Here is a 20,852-nt window from a genome sequence, read left to right on the forward strand (position 1 = left end):
AATATCTTAAAAATTATTCTTCAGATTTTTTATATTATTTTCTAATCACCAGAAATTGTACTTTTTTTAAACCATTAATATTTTGAAGATAGATCTATTTTATAGCCAGTGGCTTGTAGGTATTAAACTCCTGAATAAATAAACGTATTAGAATAATCCTTGAATTGACATTAAAAATACTGCCGTAGGAAAAGCATCCTTTCACCATTATCGACAGTGAATGATAAAACACGATACCCAGACAGTCCGCATCAGTGATTCTTTAATAATATATTACATTTATGCCGTAATACAAGAATTATAACAGTAATAACATTAACAATAAACATACACAGTAAGTACAAAATGATTAGGTTTTTTTCTTAACTTACCCACACCTACCCTCCCCTTCAACAATAGCTGCCTCTGACACCACGCCCCCATGCCCACCCCCAAAAACTCAATACCCAGCAGCACCCACATAGAATCGTAGTACACAAACTGCCCATCCTATGGGGTGGAGTTGGACGGTATCCAATGTCCAGATGAGGAACAAGCAAAACTGAGAAGGTTGGTTGTAATGGATATGGCTCATCTCTTGTGACGAGATGTTTTCAAAGCGGGTCCAAGTCCAGACAGTCAAACAGACCTTGAAGGGAAGTAACATAGAGATAAATAGTTGTATCTCTTTGGGAAGTAGAGGGGGATCCTATGAATGCAGGTTGGGGTATCATCTTGACAGTCAGACAGGGACAGAAGACCAGAACTCATCCAGAAAATGTCATTGGCAGTTAGAATTGGACACTGCCTAGAAAACCAGCAGCCCAGAAGAAAAAGTCCATGCGTCTTTGAGTGAGGTGGCCGACACATATACAGTACAAACATCACCACGCCCTTCCCTGTGAGGGATCGGGCCATAGCAGGAATTTCAGAAAGAAATCTCAGTCATTGTCTTCATAAAGGAGGCTACGAGAAGATGGAATAGAGAAATCAGTCCGTCCGTCAACCTCCAATCTCCATTCTCCTCCAAAGACGTCGTTTCATTATTTGCGGTGCTTCATCTCCTTCTCGTGGTGGCCCTTGCCAGCCCCCTGGTCCTTGTCCAGCATTTTGATGGCCTCCACCAGGTAGCTCTGGAAGGCGGAGAGGGCGGCGCAGATAGCAGGGGTACCGAAGCCGTGGGTGAGCAGGCTGAAGTGGGTAAGATTGCTCTGGACCCCGTGCTCCAGACAGGGGTTGGGACGACTCGCCCCCAGAGGAGAGCGGTCCTGGGACATCAGGTCCACAAACTCCTTGCAGATATCCCTGAGGAGAAAAAGTAGGAGAAGGGTTAGAATTGTTCAATGCTAATGTTAGTTTTGAATAAAATGTTCTTCATTATACCCGTTAACATTTTCAGGTCAACATGTAACAATGTAATGGGACGATAATCACTGTCATTAAAACTGTACACATTTCCTAAATAGCTTTGTCTGCTTAAGTTGAGCTGAAAATCTTTCACTCAATGCACACTATGTATATCTGTTTGTATATGCGATACTGGAGATAGTCTCACTAATACTGAACAATCTACTGTAAGAGTATACTAGGCCCAGACGGGGATTATGAGCCACTCACTTGGTGGCCAGCAGCATACTGCGTCGTGTGGGAAGCTGCTCGGGGTCACTCTGCCTACACAGATACTCTGCTGTCGCTCTGGCAGGGAACTCCGTCTCGCACACGTACCCAAAGTCACGGGCCAGGTGGACCGCCTCACCTGGGAAGAGATAGAAAAGGTTGGTGAATGACTGGATGTCAATTTGGAAGGTTGGCAGGAAATAAGGCAAAACATAGCTCTTTGTGTGATGCTCTTGTTTGGATTCACTATTGGTTTATGTTACTGAAGGGACTCACGTTGTTATTACCAATTTACATTCAATTTAATTGTGCAAATACATTTTTGTTGAAAAGTGAATTACAGTGGCAGTAGATTTTACTAAGCGATAACTGGGAAGTATGTCCTCTACCTAGAGTTGTTCTTTAAATCTCTGTGTGTGTGTCTGTCAGTACGTCTACAAGTCACTGTGGGCCCCTTACCCTCCACTAGAGCCGTCAGGAGGGTGACGTTGGCGGCCTTGCGTCGCCCGGCGGGGAGATTAAGCCCGATCTTTTCCAGACGCTCTCTCAGACAGCGCCCGCCATTCTTTGACTTTGCCCTGAGGGAGGAGAGAGGAGACAGAGGGAGCAGCTTAAGACCTGTCTGTGTGGCCACGTAACAAACCACTGAGCCTAGTCCCTGGCTGCTCACTGAGTGTCCTCATGGCCATAGTCTAGTGCTGCTGCCACTTGAGGGTTTCATTTCATACCCYGCCATCATCATGTCCTGAGACATCTTAAGACCTGTCAATTAAAGACGTCTGGTAGACGTGTTCAAAAGTGAAGACGTCTGGATGACATGTCTATGGACGCATCTTAAAGACACCTCAAGACATCTTAAATATAGAAGACGTCTTAGAAATAATGCGACGTTTTAAGGAACACTATAAATAGTATTTCTGTGATTCCATTGCTTTTTACCACTTTTTCTACAGTTAGATATGGTGCCGAAGAATTTCATAGTAGGCAATGATTTGAAATATGAACCACTGTAATATAATGTATGAYCAACGGACAGGAAAAGCGCTTCATTAAAAAAAAAAGATGCATTAAAAATGAATAGAGGAATTTAAAATGTTTTGTATAATGTATGCATTATTACATTCTCTGTGGAGGAGTGGGACTTTTCTCACTGGATACATTAAGCAATCAGGGGTGACAAATAATGTATTCTATGGTTCAGAATACATGAATATATCTATTGTTCAGACTTTTCTTATTTGATTTATTATCATGTGTGAAGCCTCTCCACTGTTTCTCTCTCCCCACCCCTAACTCCAAACCCCACCCCTCTCACCTGCGCAGGACTCCGCCCAACAGGGAAGCGTTCAGGCACTCAGGTGGGGCCAGCCGTCGCTGCACCTCCCCCACGGTGACCTTGTACTTGGAGGTGGAGCTGAGGAGGGAGAGGCGGCCGGGGACGGAGCAGAAAACCTCCCCTGGGTTGGACACGGAACCAATCCCTAGACCATCCTTACTGAGGTGGAGAGCCGACAGGGACGAGCCGTTCAGCTTGGAGGGGATGGGAACTGTGGAGAGAGAGAGAGAGAGAAGGGAGGGAGGGAGAGATCGAGACAGATAGAGAGAGACGGGGAAATGGCGAGATAGGAAGAGAAGGAGAGATGAGAGGGAGAAAAAAAGAGTGAATAAAAATCATATTTCCACAATCCTTTCTAATAGACTTGAAAAATGGTCCTCCTTGATGTTCTAATGAAAGTCATGTGTTTATTACATTTACAGCTCTATTTCTGGTACCACTATTGTTGTTGTTGGGGTCACAGCAGCTGGGTGCCATGTTTCTTTTAAGTAACACATCTCATATAGATCTTATTCACGCCTCACTACTTTCACAGTCGCTTTTCTCTGACTGCTAAGCTTGAAGACCTTCATTCTCATGTACTGAGTGTTGCTACAACGTCAATTGCCACTTTACAGGTTTAAAAATGGGGACAGGCAACACTATCATATGAACGCAAATTATAGAATTGCCGTGGCTAAGACAGCATTTGAACCGTCAAAATCGGAAGCGTTGTGGTGATATTTGCCGTTTACTTGAGAGGAGTATTCGAAAAATGATTACGATTTAAACTGCCATTCAGTTCCTAATAATGATTTGTGTTGACGTTAAAAAAAAAATGGTCCCCTTAGCTTTTTCATTTGTGCTCAAACATCTTTGTTACATCATCTTTTAAACCTTTAATTTGTTTTCATGAGATTAGCTGGTGTAGCCCACTAATCACACATCATCCCATGCCAGGACTGTGGGCTTGGATCTAAAGCCTGATGAATTGAGAGCATTGAATGAACCCTTTCCCTCTGTGAGCGTGTGTGTGTGTGTGTGTGTGTGTGTGTGTGTGTGTGTGTGTGTGTGTGTGTGTGTGTGTGTGTGTGGTGTGTGTGTGTGTGTGTGTGTGTGTGTGTGTGTGTGTGCAAATGTGTGTTCTCTTTTCCCTCTTCTCTCTCTTGTATATGTTCCATAGAATCTTACCCAGCTCCTACTACCCTTATCCCTTTGGCTCAGTGCATCCTCCAGTGACTAGCTATACTGAATCTATACCCAGCTCCTACTACCCTTATCCTTTGCTCAGTGCATCTCCAGTGATAGCTATACTGGTTGCGGAGTTATTATCTCTGTGCTACTGCCAACTGTGCTAGTGCTGCCGATGTGATGCCGTCTCTCAACTCTCTCTCCGTGGGCGGGTGCATCTCTTTGCGACGCCCTGTGGCGGCACAGATTCCCGGACAGAAGGGAGCTCTCTCGATCCCCATTCAGAGCCGCAGGACGCGGGCGGAAGCAGCGAAGAGGTTCTCTCTCCTCTCTCTCTCTCCTCTCCTCTCCCTCTCTTCCTCTCTCCTCTCTCTCTCTCTCTCCTCTCTCTCTCTCTCTCTCTCCTCTCTCCCTCTCTCTCTCCCTCTCTCTCCCTCTCTCCCCTCTCTTCTCTCCTCTCTCTCCTCTCTCTCTCTCTTCTCTCTCTCTCTCCCTCTCTCCTCTCTCCTCTTCCTCTCCTCTCTCCGATCCCCAGAGCCGCTTATTCATGTGGGCTTTGAGTTTGTTCTTATGCTCTTAAATCTGTGGCCATGAGTATGCGCTGTAATTGATACATAGTCAACTCGGCGAATCACTGGAACGATAGTCATCCCTCATGAAAATGAGTGTTGGTTGCAACATTTTAAGCATTGCTCATGCATAGACGCCATGTCTCATGTGTAGTTACTCAAGCTGATTTGGGATTCAACTTGAAATGGTTAATCGTGCCCTGTGTCTTGTGAAAAATCCTAGTTCTAAAGTGTTGGTAATATTAGAGTGATCATACGGCTGTGAATTCCCCAGAACTCCTCTTTTATCACTCTCTTTCCTCCCTTTTTCTTTGCCCCACTTCTCTTCTCTCCTTGCTCTAATCCCCTCTTCTCTCCCTCTCTCTCTCATATGACCATGAACAGTTCATTAAGAATGACTGCTTCAGGTGAAGTCTGCAGCCGAGTATTAGAGGACTTCAAATGAAATAGCAAAACGAATTATTTTATAGTGTGTGTGTTGTGTGTGTGTGTGTGTGTGTGTGGTGGTGTGGTGTGTGTGTGTGTGTGTGTGTGTGTGTGTGTGTGTGTGTGTGTGTGTTGCTGGAGGGGTGGTTGGTGTTTATAGGAAAGGCTGCCCACAAACAACACACACACACACAACAGAGTTCTGCCATCCCTTACCTTTCTTAATGACGGAGTGGTCCAGGATGCCCAAGGCTGATCCCTCCTCCATTCCCTGTGTTGGGTAGATACAGTGGGCAGTCAGGATCATTTATTCACTACCCCCACCAGCCAATTCAAAACCAGTCTGGGCCAAGTGCAATCTATAATTTAGCTCTTATCACAGTGTATGAAAATTGTAACAGTTGATCGGCAGTTTTGCTACAGTCTCGCGGTTCGTTAGTGCAGTTTATTGAGAAGCCGGCATTAATTCTATGTTGAGGTGGTTATTGTAGGGCCAATAATACGGTATATTCCACTTAGCAGGCGCTTTTATCGAAGGCCACGTGAATACATTTACAGTGTATGTGAGCTCTATGAACAGGGTGGAGTTGTGGTCCACACCCTATAGGTGTGGAAGAAAAAGCAGTTAATTGCACTATTTGTTGAAACTGGCAGTGCAAATATACAATGTTGTGTGGTCAGAGAAGAAAAAAGAAGACAAAAGTTGGCCCTGCTTAACATTGTCTTTACTCTATGAAAACCTGGACATAGAACTGACATATTTTGTGTTTGTGAGTTGAGGGGGGGAATATTGGGCTATTGGCATGAGAATGAATCACTTTGGCAAGTCTATATGTCTTTTGCACATTTTATGTGTGTATTGTGTGTACTGTGTGTATTTTTGATATGTTAAGTTGTAAAAGAAAAAAACTATAGCCTAAATATGTTTTCACTTAAATTTACAATGAGGCTAATCACGAGCTAAATCTTGAAATCGCACCCCTTTTCAATGTGAATTCAATCCGCATCGGAAATTGTGAAAAATTTCATRTTAGAGCCCAATTTTCAAGTCCCTCTAAATCTTTATATAATGATCTATCTTAAGCCTACATATTTTTARATGGGCGGATTAGGCTGCCTACTTGTCTATTCAGCAAAGAAACAAAAAACTAAGTTGCTTGTTTATACTAATACACTCAGACATCAGGGGCCTGCCATTACTTTTTTTGTTTATATCATTGAACTCCAAAATAAAGTAAACAAAAGATTTCCCTATAACAAATTCAACAAACATTTCAACATGTTAAAGTGTGAAGTGTTTGCCATTTCTGGGGTCTTTCTATGATATTAGTTGTTTATGAATGTACTTTTACTGAAATTCTACATGTGTCATGAGAAGTATGATAAACATTCTTCTGCAGAGCGAGATGCTCTTTGTGTCGGTTTTATAAGGGGCTCAAACGTGCGAATTGAATGCGTTAATCAAATAAAGGGTCTGTCAAAAGAGGGCGTTTAACACAAACATGCCCCGGATGACTCCATGCCTGCCGCTTGAGTAAGTGTTTCTTTGTATTAATGACCACGGGAATCAATTTGTTGCGCCGAATTTTCTGTGAGAGATGCAGGATGCTTTGAACAAATGCGTCTGAATCTGCAGCTGCTTGCGTGTGGTTGACTACTCAATAAATCCATAGCAACGTTTAAACTATTCTTCTTGCTAAATTGAAAATGCATACCATAATATGTTGAACACTTCTCCCTATGACTTCAATGGATGTCGGCTAAAGCCATCAACGAAACGTTGGCTTGCTTCATGTGGTTGTGGATAGACCATAGGCTTAACAAATAACAATACAACTATTTAGTTAGAAAAGAATTACAATATTCCTAATATTATATTTAATATTATTACTATTATGTATTTCTAGGCTATTTCTGTTTTTTRTTTTCTTCAGGAGATGAATATAAATGGTGTTATTGTTTTCGCTGCAATTAATACATTGTCAATATGCTATTGAAATTAGAAATAAAGTAGGTATATATGTAAGACAATTGTATAAATCAGCCTATTAATTTGTTGATATTTCCGATATCCATGTCTACTTAAATTTACCTGAAAGAAATGGCGTATCCAAATCAACTATTTGAGAATTGCGTCCACAAAGTAGGCTAATGTAGTTAAACAAGGTCTAATAATGTAATTGTTAGTTGCTATCAGATGTAATTGTTTGATCTCTGCTCGCTATATTTACCTTAACAACACTTTGGGGATTAGGTTGAACTAATATCGTTTTTAAGCTAACGAGACAAGCGAGGCCCTGCAATTAGTGTACCAATTCCGTTTAGCGTGATTAGGCCTACATGTATCCATCAACGCAATCATCACGTTTCCAGCCTATTTACAAGGAAAAGATGTCCACGGTCTCTAAATAAAGTGTTAAAACTGTGCGTATACTRTCACAATAAGATCAGGGCGAAGAGCAAGGTCATTTKAATTTGACAGGTGACCACTTCGAGACAACTATTAGTCCAAATGTTGGGAAATATGCAATATTTGACTATATGAATTGCATTTACAATTAGGTATTTTGGTAGGGTGGGCCCTTTGGGAGATAAAAAACGATTGCGTAAAATACGCACCAAAAAAAATGACTATCACAGTAACAAAAGAAAAGTGACAGAAAGAATCCTTGCCATACACACAATTATTAGAATAGTTGTTATAGATTATTCCATTAAAAAATTGTAAACTAAATGCAGCAATTATCTACATAATGGGTGCATGGGTTAGGCTATGCGCTGGAAGGTGACTTTTACGCACGACCAATATAGTGTTTGTGAATGAGAGAAGGAATAATAAAAAGGTCCACGCACAAATAAACCCACCTGCATGTCCTCCAGTCCGTGATGTCCAATATGCATTCCAAGAGGACCGTCTCCTAGAGCTGCGGCACCCTCCCCGAGTCCGTGGAGAAGCCGGGGTACACCCGGGTACTCCCGACGGTGGTCGAGGCTTAAAGCCCGGTGTGACTGTGACAATAGCCCTCCCTCGTCCGACCGCGACCTCTGCGAGTGCCATGCCGCTTGCTGATGCTGATGTATGGAGTTGATGGAGTTGTAGGGGTCCGATAAGTGAGAGTATGCAGAGTCCTGGCTCTGGGAGTATGAGAGCGAAGACTGTGGGTATGGAGGGGGGAAGTACGGAGGTTGGAAGTCAGAGGCCGGTGTGTGGCAAAGCGGGGGAGCCGAGGAGTAAGCTGCCTGGTTCAGCGAGGAGAGTTGGGACAGTCGCCCACTCGGCGAGGAGCCGGTCAGTCCGTCTGCGCGGTCCTGTGCGTAAATTWAAAAGTTGGTTAGGCTTGTAAATCCACACATTTTTTATATTACATGCAAATGCGTCGATTAAATGCACCAAATGTCAGGCCTATAATTCAAGATTATTTTTTCGATTCAAATAATCTTTSCAAAACTATAAATAGTATCTTAAACTTTATCATAAGCACATTATAATTCGTTATTATTGTGTTAGGTGATTAACTGAACTGCAATGTAATTGCAATATAACACAAAAAGAAAAGGACCTTAGAAATACAATTTAAATCAGTTCGATAGCCTATATAAAACCGCACAAAACTTAGTCTAACATCTTGACCACAAAACAATACAAGTGTAGCCTAATATTCAACTATTTAATTCTAAAATGTCCAAATAACTCAAACGGAGGGTTTGATTTGCATGTAGACAGGCAGCAGGTGCCCCTGGCATCGCTGCCTGGCAGTGTCAAAAAGGTCACGGCCACTGAGAACCCCAACAGAACAAAGGACAGGTATCTAATGCGCTACAGCATTATATTGCCCCGGGAAATACAACACTCAATATGATGAAATATGTGCACACATTTATGACTACAAGAGCCTATGAAATATTTACAAAATATTGCAAATATTTTCAAGTTAAATATAAAGCGATATAACCTAAACATAACTTCTTTAGGTATTTTGTCTGAATGAGTCATCATGTAATAGTGTAATAACATACAATTATCAATGCAGTCATTTTGAAATATTCTCCAATCGTCATGTAGCCTACATTCCTCTCCATATGCATGCACTTCCTGGTTAAAAATCGATTTTTCTAAAGCTGGGTCACTCGGATCAATTTTGTTGTTGGAACAATGTCCATTTTTAGAAACGAGCAATGAGGGGATTTAAAAGCAAAAGGTCATTTAAAATATGTATACAATTATAAATGTCAACATATAACTGATAGCAACTAGACTAATACAGGCTACCATCTGTTTGCCTTGTACACTTCACATGTTTAGCAGTTTCAACTTTCATTATGCTCACCACAGCAAAACGCAATGGGACTTTTCAACATGATTATTATCTACCATCTCAAAGTGTCATCCTCGTTTAGTTGGCCCTKTTTAAATTAATATTTCTACGGACACTTTGATGCCGTCCGATTCTCCCTCCATCTGACATTCCGCATACAGCCGATCTATCCAGACAGCTGACAATGACAATAGGGGCGCCGCTAGTGCGAAGTTAACGTCACGTATCTGTGCCCACTCAAGTCAAGACAAAGTTGTAGAAATTGAAGATGACAAGACCATACAGGACCTAATCTGGGCTGCAGACTAGCGCGTAGTATTGAATGTACAGGGACTCACCATAGCCGAATATGTGTGGACTAACATCTCTTCTGGTAACCAAAATTCACAGTCTAGGATATGGATGCCGTCAATGTCTTAGCTACGTCACCAAATAGTTATAATCCAAGCTACTTTCATCTGTCTACAAGATCCATGCAGGAAGTAGCTCAAGTTTTTTTTCTTCTTGCTTTTAGAAATGTCTCAACGTGTCAACCCTCAAGCACGTGCGGTTTAAGGATGCTTCTGCGACACGCTGTCAGAAAGTGTCCTAAATTTTCCCCATGCGCGCGCTACTTATAGGTTTCTGAACGCGCTCAACAGAATGAAGGGAGGGGTTGGGGGGTCCAGTTCTCTTAAAGAGATATTCATTCAGACATTCATTCATTCTCCCACATTTATGTTTGTTTGATAATTGACCTACCTTTCCTTTCTTTTTAGATTAGACGGTTGTTAAACGTAGTTATTAAACTAGCCAAACATCCTTCATATTATTTGCCTCCTGTTTTAAACGCCAAATGAGAGGTCTTGTCCCCAGACAACCTAAAATCATTTTGGCACGCAATATGCATCAAATATCCTATTTGCTAGGCTATGAATCAATATCCAGCCTTCTTTTTTAACTGCCTCGTAATCAAACCATTACGCACGCTATCCATCTTGTTCAACTTTTTGTTAGATGATACAGATAATTCAAAACAACTTGTAAAGTGTTTWTGAAATATATTTACAGAATTTTGAATAATTTAAGAGTGCTGTCTTCTACAATGAGTGAATGTTATTTATAGCATTTCATGCACCCAAATTGGAAAATGTACCATTTGCTAAATCGGTCCTCAAACTCATTATAGCATCAAACAAGTTCTAACACTAGTTCTTGCCACTTTACACATACTATTTAAAAAATGTATATTCATTACAAGCATCCCTACCAGTAAAAGCATGAGAGAAAARTATTTTCCAAAATCGTTTACCATTTTATAAACTTCAAGCATAGCCAAATAKTGTTACCTGAAGACAGAAGGGCTCAGTCTTCGTTCGCGATTTCCAAAGCATGATGACGTTGTTGTAAAGGGCGGCCGGGTTGCAGAGATTGGATTTAGGCTTGAGCAGGAGGTTATAGCGGGTACCAGGAGGATGGATAGAGACGAGCTGAAGGTAGACTGAAGAGTGAGTTAGTTGGAGTAGGGAAGCACTAGTTTTGTATGAGTCACAGAGACAAAAGACGGAAGTTTGGGGAGGGGTGTAAGGGCGGGAGGTGAGGGGAGTCAATAGGGCTGCTAAATTGGGGCTGAGAGAAGGTGAGAGTTTCATGCCAAAAGGAAACGTGTAGAGATGATAATAACACAATCAGATTTACCAAGTCGAATCCATGAAGTTGTAATTATGCCATTAATGGCATTATGCCATTATTATGGCAATTATGCCATTAGGTATGACCATTACATTTTAAGCAAACTGTATAGTGACCAGACCAAATAATTATTCCAATTAAGTGTTTTCATAGATATAGCCATTCAAAATGAATTATTAGAAATGTACACTCAACTTCTGGCAACTGGTGTCTTTCTTGCTACTGTATCATTTGAAAACTTTTGTCRGGTATTTGGAGACCCTGCTGATTTTTTTGACCAATTACATTTATCGGAAATTAAACATCATCGTCAAGCAGTGACATTCTCTTTTTGTAAGAAAGAAATTAAGAAGGTTAAATTCAGCGTTAAAATCTAAAGGCCAACGAACGGTAACTTGACATTTCGGAGAAAATAAGTCAAAACTAAATTCTTTCAGTTTTATGGATTGRGAATCTCATCTGCCAAAAAAACGATTGTTACACTGATATATCAGTGTCAAAATAACTTCAATAAGTAACCCATGCATAATTCTGGGATTTGCCATGACCTGAAGTGCCACACTGCGGTCAGAATGCCATCTAGTGGTAGAAAAAGCAACATGCATGGAGACGTGGAAAGATATTTATTTACCTTAACTACAGTACCATAAACAGTACCAGTCAAAAGTTTGGACACAGCTACTCATTCCAGGGTTTTTCTTTATTTTTACTATTTTCTACATTGTAGATACACTATGAAATAACACACAAGGAATCATGTAGTAACCAAAAAAGTGTTTAACAAATCAAAATATATTTGATATTTGATATTCTTCAAAGTAGCCACCCTTTGCCTTGATGACAGCTTTGCACATTCTTGGCATTCTCTCAACCAGCTTCACCTGGAATGCTTTTCCAACAGTCTTGAAGGAGTTCCAACATATGCTGAGCACTTGTTGGCTGCTTTTCCTTCACTCCGCAGTCCAACTCATCCCAAACCATCTCAATTGAGTTGAAGTCGGGTGATTGTGGAGGCCAGGTCATCTGATGCAGCACTCCATCACTCTCCTTCTTGGTCAAATAGCCCTTACTCAGCCTGGAGGTGTGTTGGGTCATTGTTCTGTTGAAAAACAAATAATAGTGCCACTAAATCGCAAACCAGATGGGATGCATATCGTTGCAGAATGCTGTGGAGCCATGCTGGTTAAGTGTGCCTTGAATTCTAATAAATCACAGTGTCACCAGCAAAGCACCCCCACACCATCACATCTCCTCCTCCATGCTTCACGGTGGGAACTACACCTGCAGAGATCAACGGTTCACCTTCTCTGCGTCTCACAAAGACTCGGCGGTTGGAACCTAACATCTCAAATTTGAACTCATCAGACCAAAGGACAGGTATCCAACGGTCTAATGTCCATTGCTCGTGTTTCTTGGCCCAACAAGTCTCTTCTTATTATTGGTGTCCTTAATAGTGATTTCTTTGCAGCAAATTTGACCATAAGGCCTGATTCACGCAGTCTCCTCTGAACAGTTGATGTTGAGATGTGTTCGTTACTTGATCTCTGTGAAGCATTATTTGGGCTGCAATTTCTGAGGCTGGTAACTCTAATGAACTTATTCCTCTGCCAGCAGAGGTAACTCTGGGTCTTCCTTTCCTGTGGTGGTCCTCATGAGAGCCAGTTTCATCATAGCGCTTGTAGTTTTTGCAACTGCCACTTGAAGACTTTGAAATTTTTAAAATTTTCCGGATTGACTGACCTTCATGTCTTTAAGTAATGATGGACTGTTGTTCTTTTTGCTTATTTGAGCTGTTCTTGCCATAATATGGACTTGGTCTTCTGTATACCACCCCTACCTTGTCACAACACTACTGATTGGCTCAAACGCATTAAGAAGGAAAGAGATTCCACAAATAACTTTTAACAAGGCAAACCTGGTAATTGAAATGCATTCCAGGGACTACCTCATGAAGCTGGTTGAGAGAATGCCAAGTGTGCAAAGCTGTCAAGGCAAAGTGCTACTGGTCGGAAGAATGTCAAATATATTTAGATTTGTTTAACACTTTTTTGGTTACTACATGATTCCATGTGTTATTTCATAGTTTTGATGTCTTCAATATTATTCTACAATGTAGAAAATAGTGAAAATAAAGAAAAACACTTGAATGAGTAGGTGTGTCCATACTTTTGACTGGCACTGTATACTGAACAAAAATATCCATGTAAAGTGTTGGTCATATGTTTCATGAGCTGAAATAAAATATCCCAGAAATGTTCAATTTCTCTCAAATTGTGCAGTTGTGTAAAGTACTTACATAAAAATACTTTAAAGTACTACWTAAGTATTTTTTGTGGGTATCTGTACTTTACTTTACTATGTATATTATTGCCGACTTTAACTTTTACTTGAGTTTGAGTTTATTTTATTTTTACAGGGACAGTGCACATTAATKAACGTTTCAGTAAAAGTGCCGGTTTTAGCCTGCCGGCTAATTTTCAACCGCAGTCCCTGGGTAGGTTATTAAAAACAATTACAATATAGACAATCATTGAGCAGTGAGCACACGCAGCGCAACATAGGACAAGCAAGACGTAGCATACAGACAGAGCAACATAGGACAAGCAAGACGTAGCATACAGACAGAGCAACATAGAACAAGCAAGACGTAGCATACAGACAGAGCAACATAGAACAAGCAAGACGTAGCATACAGAGCAACATAGAACAAAAAGCAGCCAGACAAAATTCATAAAAACAACAAAGTGTTTCCACACCTCACAAGCTACAGACAACAGACAACATGGAAAGCGGCAATACACAGCTAGGGATTATGTTCACAAATCTGATTGACCTTTAGCCAAGTCTTCATGCATTTTGTGAAAGTGTGATATGTGGTGCAGTTATGTGTGTGTGATGGCAGTGTATTCCAGACATGGGAAGCTCTCACAGAGAAAGCGGATTTACTAAAGGTGCTTTTCCTTAAGGGAACTATACAGTCACCTCTTATGGCAGACCTTGTGGATCTGCTGCCATATGTTTGGGTTTTCTGTTAAACAAAAATACTGAGTAGAGGGGGAGCCAGGTCATTTAGGATCTTGAATACAAGACATGCGTCGGTGTATTGCACAAGATTTTCCCAACTCAGGAGCTCATGCTTTCTGAGGATGTAACAGTGATGATGGCTATTGGGCTTCCTATCAAGCACTTTGAGAGCCTGTTTGTAGACAGACTGAATAGGTTTTAATGTTGTATAGCAAGCTTGGGCCCAACTAGTCAAGCAGTATGTTAAGTGGGGGAGTATCATAGATTTGAGGTACAGTTTTGCTACCTCTGTAGTCAAACAATTTCGTATAAATCGGAAATTAGCTAGGTTGAATTTGGTTATCTGAATTACCTTTTTCACATGCTTTTTAAAAGAGAGGTTGGAATCAAGTATGATGCCAAGGTACTTAAAATCAGATACCACCTGGAGCRTCTCCCCTGACACATAGACATCTGGCTCAGTAGCATCAGTTGCCCTCTTTGTAAAGAACATGCAAACCGTTTTTTTCACATTGAGATGCAAARACAAGTCACTGAGCCACTTTGTAACCTGGACCATTACAGTAGTGAGTTCTTGTGCAGCTTGTTGTTTGCTCTTTGCATGCAGATATATCACTGTATCATCTGCATACATTTGAACTTCAGACCCAGTACAGACAGAAGGCAGATCATTAATGTACAGGCTGAACAGGAGGGGCCCCAGTACATCATAGCTAAGAGTGGGCGACAGCTCATTGCTCACTCTGACACACTGAGTTCTGCCTTCAAGGTATGATTTCATCCATCTCAAGGCATCGGGGGAAAAGTTGAACTTGGACAATTTTGTGATGAGAATCTCATGGTTAACAGTATCAAAAGCCTTCCTTAGGTCCAGAAACACAGCCCCAACAACGCCCCCTTTGTCCATCTTGGACTTCACATTTTCCAGAAGAAAGCAGTTGGCCGTTTCTGTGGAGTGTTTCGCTCTGAAGCCAAACTGCATGGAGTGTAATGTGAAGGGGCTGTTGTTGAGGTGGGCAATCAGTTGTTCTGCTACACACTTTTCAACAACCTTTGACACCACAGGTAGTATACTAATGGGCCTGTAGTTACTCACGTCAGCAGGGTTGCCCGATTTAAAGATGGCCGTTATTATGGCCGACTTCCATACCCTTGGAATCACCCCGAGACCAATAGATGTGTTGGTGACCTTAGTAATGGGGCCAATGAGTGACTCTTTGTAGTTTTTAAGAAAGGTTGAGTCCAGCCCAAACACATCTTTGGCTTTAGAGTTCTTTAGTGAGCTAATCACTTCACTGCATTCCTAAAGAAAATAATGTACTTTTTACTCCATACATTTTCCCTGACACCCAAAAGGACTCGTTGCATTTTGACAGGAAAATGCTCCAATTTGAACACTTATCAAGAGAAAATCCCTGGTCATCCCTACTGCCTCTGATCTGGCGGACTTACTAAACACAAATGCTTAATTTGTAAATTATGTCTGAGTGTTGGAGTGTGCCCCTAGCAATCCACCTGGTTTGCTTAAAATAAGGAATTTGAAATGGTTTATACTTTTGATACTTAAGTACATTTTAGCAATTCCATTTACTTTTAATAGTTAAGTATATTTAAAACCAAATACTTTTAGACTTTTACTCAAGTAGTATTTTACTGGGTGACTTTTACTTGAATCATTTTCTATTAAAGTATCTTTACCACACAATGCCACAGAGTTTTGAGGGAGCGTGCAATTAGCATATTGACTGCAAGAATGTCCACCAGAGCTGTTGCCAGAAAATTGTATGTTCATTTCTCTACCATAAGTATAAGCCGTTTTAGAGAATTTGGCAGTACGTCCAACTGGCCTCACAACTGCAGACCACATGCTGAGGAGTATTTCTGTCTGTAATAGAGACCTTGTGAGGAAAAACTCATTCTGATTAGCTGGCTCCCATGTGGGTAGGCCTATGTCCTCCCAAGGCTGCGCCCCTGCCCAGTCATGTGAAATCCATAGGTTAGGTAGGGCCTAATGAATTTATTTGAAATGTCTGATTTCTTTATATGTGTAACGTCGTCTGTGTGTAGCTGGTGAGATGAGTCAGGCGCAGGACAGCAGATATGAGTAATAAAAACACTTTTACTCAAAAATCAAAATATATACCCGATGGAACCTCTCCCTCCTCCCTCCCTCCCTCCCTCCCTCCCTCCCTCCCTCCCTCCCTCTCCTCCCTCCCTCCCTCCCTCAGCTTCCTGAAGTGGACCAGCCACCACCGGCCTGAGGAGAGACACATGGAATGAGGGATTAATACAATAATCTGGGGGAAGCTGTAACCTGTAACATACCTCGTTCAGTCTCCTCAGGACTTTAAATGGCCCCACAAACCGCGGACCCAGCTTCCGGCAGGGCAGGCGGAGGGGCAGGTTTTGGGTCGAGAGCCAGACTCGGTCCCCTGGTGCGAACACCGGGGCCTCACTGCGGTGGCGGTCAGCGACCTCTTTTTGCCGCCTCACGGCCCGTTGAAGGTGCACATGGGCAGCGTCCCAGGTCTCCTCCGAGCGCTTGAACCATTCGTACACCGCAGGAGCTTCGATCTGGCTCTGATGCCATGGTGCCAGAACCGGCTGATAACCCAGTACGCACTGGAAAGGAGAGAGGACTGCCAGGACCGGCCCACTCCCCCGGCCGGTCCTGGCAATATGACCATAGAAACCTACCCACATCCTGGTTGACTCTCTCTACCTGCCCGTTACTCTCGGAGTGAAAACCTGAGGTGAGGCTGACCGAGACCCCGAGACGTTCCACGAATGCTCTCCAGACCCTGGACGTGAACTGGGGACCTCGATCAGAGACTATGTCCTCAGGCACCCCGTAGTGCCGGAAGACATGAGTGAACAGGGCCTCCGTAGTCTGTAGGGCTGTAGGGAGACCGGTCAAAGGGAGGAGACGGCAGGACTTAGAAAACCGATCCACAACGGCCAGGATCGTGGTGTTGCCCTGTGAGGGAGGAAGATCCGTCAGGAAGTCCACCGACAGGTGCGACAACAGCCGTTGTGGAACAGGTAGGGGTTGTAATTTCCCTCTGGGCAGGTGCCTGGGAGCCTTGCACTGAGCGCACACCGAGCAGGAGGAAACATAAACCCTCACGTCATTGGCCAAGTTGGGCCACCAGTATATTCCCACTAAGGCAACGCACCGTCTGCCCGATGCCAGGATGACCAGAGGAGGGTGACGTATGGGCCCAATAGATCAAACGGWCGCGAACAGGAACGTACAGGCGCCCAGCTGGACACTGGGGGGAGTGGGCTCTGTGCGTAACGCCCGCTCGATGTCCGCATCCAGCTCCCACACCACCGGTGCCACCAGGCAAGAGGCCGGAAGTATGGGAGTATGATCCATGGACCGCTCCTCTGTGTCATACATCCGGGATAGTGTGTCTGTCTTAGCATTCTGGGAACCTGGTCTGTAGGATAAGGTGAAAACAAAATGGGTAAAGAACATAGCCCACCTTGCCTGGCGAGGGTTCAGTCTCCTCGCCTCCCGGATGTACTCCAGATTGCGGTGGTCAGTCCAGATGAGAAAAGGGTGTTTAGCTCCCTCAAGCCAATGTCTCCACGCCTTCAGAGCCTTGACAACAGCCAACAGCTCCCGGTCCCCCACATCATTAGTTTCGCTCCGCCGGGCTGAGCCCCTTCGAAAAGAAGGCACAGGGGCGAAGCTTTGGTGGCGTGCCCGAGCGCTGAGAGAGCACGGCTCCTATCCCAGCCTTGGACGCGTCCACCTCAACTATGAACGTCAAAGAGGGATCCGGATGAGCCAGCACGGGAYCCGAGGTAAACAGAGCCTGCAGGTGACCAAAAGCCCTGTCCGCCTCAGCCGACCACTGCAGCTGCACCGGTCCTCCCTTCAGCAGTGAGGTAATGGGAGCTGCTACCTGACCAAAACCCCAGATAAACCGCCGGTAGTAGTTGGCAAACCCCAGAAACCGCTGCACTTCCTTTACCGTGGTGGGAGTCGGCCAATTACGCACGGCTGATATGCAGTCACTCTCCATCTCCACCCCTGACGTGGAAATGCGGTACCCTAGGAAGGAGACGGACAGTTGGAAGAACAGACATTTCTCAGCCTTGACGTACAGGTCATGCTCTAACAGTCGACCAAGCACCCTGCGCACCAGAGACACATGCTCGGKGCGTGTAGCGGAGTATATCAGAATGTCCTCAATATACACCACTACACCCTGCCCGTGCAGGTCCCGGAAAATCTCGTCAACAAAGGCCTGGAAAACTGATGGAGCATTCATCAACCCGTACGACATGACGAGGTACTCATAATGCCCTGAGGTGGTACTAAATGCCGTCTTCCACTCGTCCCCCTCCCGGATACGTACCAGGTTGTAAGCGCTCCTGAGATCCAACTTTGTGAAGAAGCGTGCCCCGTGCATTGACTCGATCGCACTGGCGATGAGAGGCAGCGGGTAGCTATACCTCACAGTGATCTGATTGATCCCTCGATAGTCAATACACGGCGCAGACCCCCATCCTTCTTCTTCACAAAAAATAAACTCGAGGAGGCAGGTGAAGTGGAGGGCCTCAGGGATTCGGAGACATATGTTTCCATAGCCACCGTCTCCTCCRGTGACAGAGGATACACGTCACTCCTGGGAAGTGCTGCATCTACCAGGAGATTTATCGCACAATCCCCCCATCGATGAGGTGGTAATTTAGTCGCCCTCTTCTTACAGAAGGCGAGAGCCAAATCGGCATATTCTGAGGGGATGTGCACGGTGGAGACCTGGTCTGGACTCTCCACCGTAGTCGCACCGATGGAAACCCCCACACACCTCCCTGAGCACTCTCGTGACCACCCCTTGAGAGCCCTCTGTTGCCACGAAATAGTGGGGTCATGAAAGGCCAACCAGGGTAAGCCCAGCACCACGGGAAACGCAGGAGAATCAGTAAGGAAGAGACTGATTCTCTCCTCATGACCCTCCTGCGTAACCATGTCAAGTGGAGCGGTGGCCTCCCTAATCAGCCCTGATGCTAATGGTCAACTATCTAGGGCGTGCACAGGGAAAGGCATATCCACAGGAACAAGGGGAATCCCTAAACTACGAGCACGAAAACAGCAGGTGAACTCTGCGTAATGATCCATCCAGCCGCATCTCCCTCACACCATACGGCGTTGGCCCATTCCAGGGCTTTGCCTGAGAGGCCGGAGACGAGGGCTGACACACTCTCACGCCCCGAAGGAGCTGGGTGGACGGTCGCCAGGTAGAGCTCCAGCTGTAGTAGAAAACCCTGGCATTCGGCAGCCGTCCCATCATATTCCCTCGGGAGCGAGTCGAATCCCGCTGGGACCAGGGGAAGGAGGGGTAGACAGTGGGACCTGTTGTAGTGGAGCTGGTGGAGGCGCTGGAAAATCTCCTCTCTCCAAATGATCCATAGTCTGCAGCACGCGATCCATGGCAGTGCCCAGACGTTGCAACATGGTCGCGTGCTGCTGAACGCGCTCCTCCACTGGAACAGGGAGGGCGTCTGCTCCTGCTGACTCCATTCTTAGGTGAGTGATTCTGTAACGTCGTCTGTGTGTGGCTGGTGAGATGAGTCAGGCACAGGACAGCAGATATGAGTAATAAAAACACTTTTACTCAAAAATCTAAATATATACACGTAATATACACGGCCACAAAATACGGACCACAATACAACAAACAATCACTCACAAAAACCATGTGGGGAACAGAGGGTTAAATAATGAACAGGTGATTGTGGGATTGAAAACAGGTGTGTGAAACAAAGACAAAACAAATGGAAAATGAAAAGTGGATCGGCAGTAGCTAGAAAGCCGGTGACGTCGACCGCGGAACGCCGCCAGAACAAGGAGAGGGACCGACTTCGGCGGAAGTCGTGACAATATGAACTGTAACTCAGTAACATCTTTCACATTGTTGCATGTTGCCTTTATATTTTTGCTCAGTATAGTTACTATACCAATTACATTAGTATAGTAGTGTAAAGTTAGTTCATAAATCGCATCACCTGTTTCAGAAAACAGGAAGAACATAGGTGTTATGCATACATTCAGTAAGTGTTTTTAATTTCAGTAGTAAGCAGGACAGCTTGGAATGTGCACATACTATCGTGTCTCTGTTGAAGGAACATTCTTCTTCCAAATGAAATCAACATTTAAGTTGAACTATTTATCAAAATAATTATTTATTTTATGCTTCACTTACTTTCATACATGTAACAGACTGCTTATATACAGTCATACCATCTTACAAACAACAAATGTTTATCAGGAAGCGCATGACAATGCAAATACAACCTGTTACTAAACACACTGATATATTCTGCCATTTTGTCTTGGTCTCTAGAGGCTGAAGGGCCAGGAGTTTTCCCTGGTCAGGATACGTTGTCTGCTCAGGAAAAACTCCTGCCCCTCATCTTCATGATCATTAATTACACAAGTGCATCAGTTTGTGGTAGGGGATTTCCTCAGATTGCCCATGCTACCCAAGGCTCCCTTGGCCCAGTCTCCACAGCTCCCCAGCCTCCTCCCACCACTCCTCTCAGGCAGGGCTCACCCAAACTGGGCCCAGGCCCGAGCTGGAGTCCAGGGCACCACGGAGGAACCGCAGGGCTGAGAAGAACAGCCTCTGGCCTGCTTCAACCCGAGCTGGAAAATGGTAGAAGAAATATGAAGACAGGCTTCAATGAAGTTCAAGGGAATGTATTTGACATACATTTATACGATTGCAA

The 20,852-nt window shown here is 43.9% G+C and overlaps 1 protein-coding gene across 4 annotated transcripts; it reads right to left on the minus strand.

Moving 5' to 3' along the window:
- Positions 1-245: 245 nt before the first annotated feature.
- On the minus strand, positions 246-10,909 carry LOC111955996 (transcription factor AP-2-epsilon). Of its 4 annotated transcripts, none has more exons than XM_023976404.2 (7): positions 10,742-10,909; positions 7,951-8,406; positions 5,314-5,368; positions 2,912-3,143; positions 2,056-2,174; positions 1,597-1,735; positions 246-1,284 (listed from the first exon to the last, which is right to left on the minus strand). In XM_023976404.2, the coding sequence occupies exons 1-7, from the start codon at positions 10,784-10,786 to the stop codon at positions 1,023-1,025; spliced, it is 1,308 nt and encodes a 435-aa protein (XP_023832172.1). In that variant the 5' UTR covers positions 10,787-10,909; the 3' UTR covers positions 246-1,022. The 4 variants fall into 4 exon arrangements, with proteins under 4 accessions (XP_023832172.1, XP_023832173.1, XP_023832175.1 ...); XM_023976405.2 differs by having other exon boundaries at positions 7,963-8,406; positions 10,742-10,908; XM_023976407.2 differs by lacking the exon at positions 10,742-10,909 and adding an exon at positions 9,752-10,000 and having other exon boundaries at positions 7,963-8,406.
- Between the last annotated feature and the right edge of the window lie 9,943 nt (positions 10,910-20,852).

This window comes from Salvelinus sp. IW2-2015, linkage group LG31 (assembly GCF_002910315.2).
Source record: "Salvelinus sp. IW2-2015 linkage group LG31, ASM291031v2, whole genome shotgun sequence".
Lineage (NCBI taxonomy): Eukaryota > Metazoa > Chordata > Actinopteri > Salmoniformes > Salmonidae > Salvelinus > Salvelinus sp. IW2-2015.

Bases quoted from the DNA above. Each gene is read 5' to 3' on its own strand.
- LOC111955996 (XM_023976404.2), bottom strand. From the start codon at position 10,786: ATGCTTTGGAAATCGCGAACGAAGACTGAGCCCTTCTGTCTTCAG. The intron at 5,369-7,950 runs GTGCGTGGACCT...TACCCAACACAG, and splicing joins ACATGCAGGTGGGTTTATTT to GGAATGGAGGAGGGATCAGC. The intron at 1,736-2,055 runs GTAAGGGGCCCA...ATCTCTTCCCAG, and splicing joins CCTGACGGCTCTAGTGGAGG to GTGAGGCGGTCCACCTGGCC.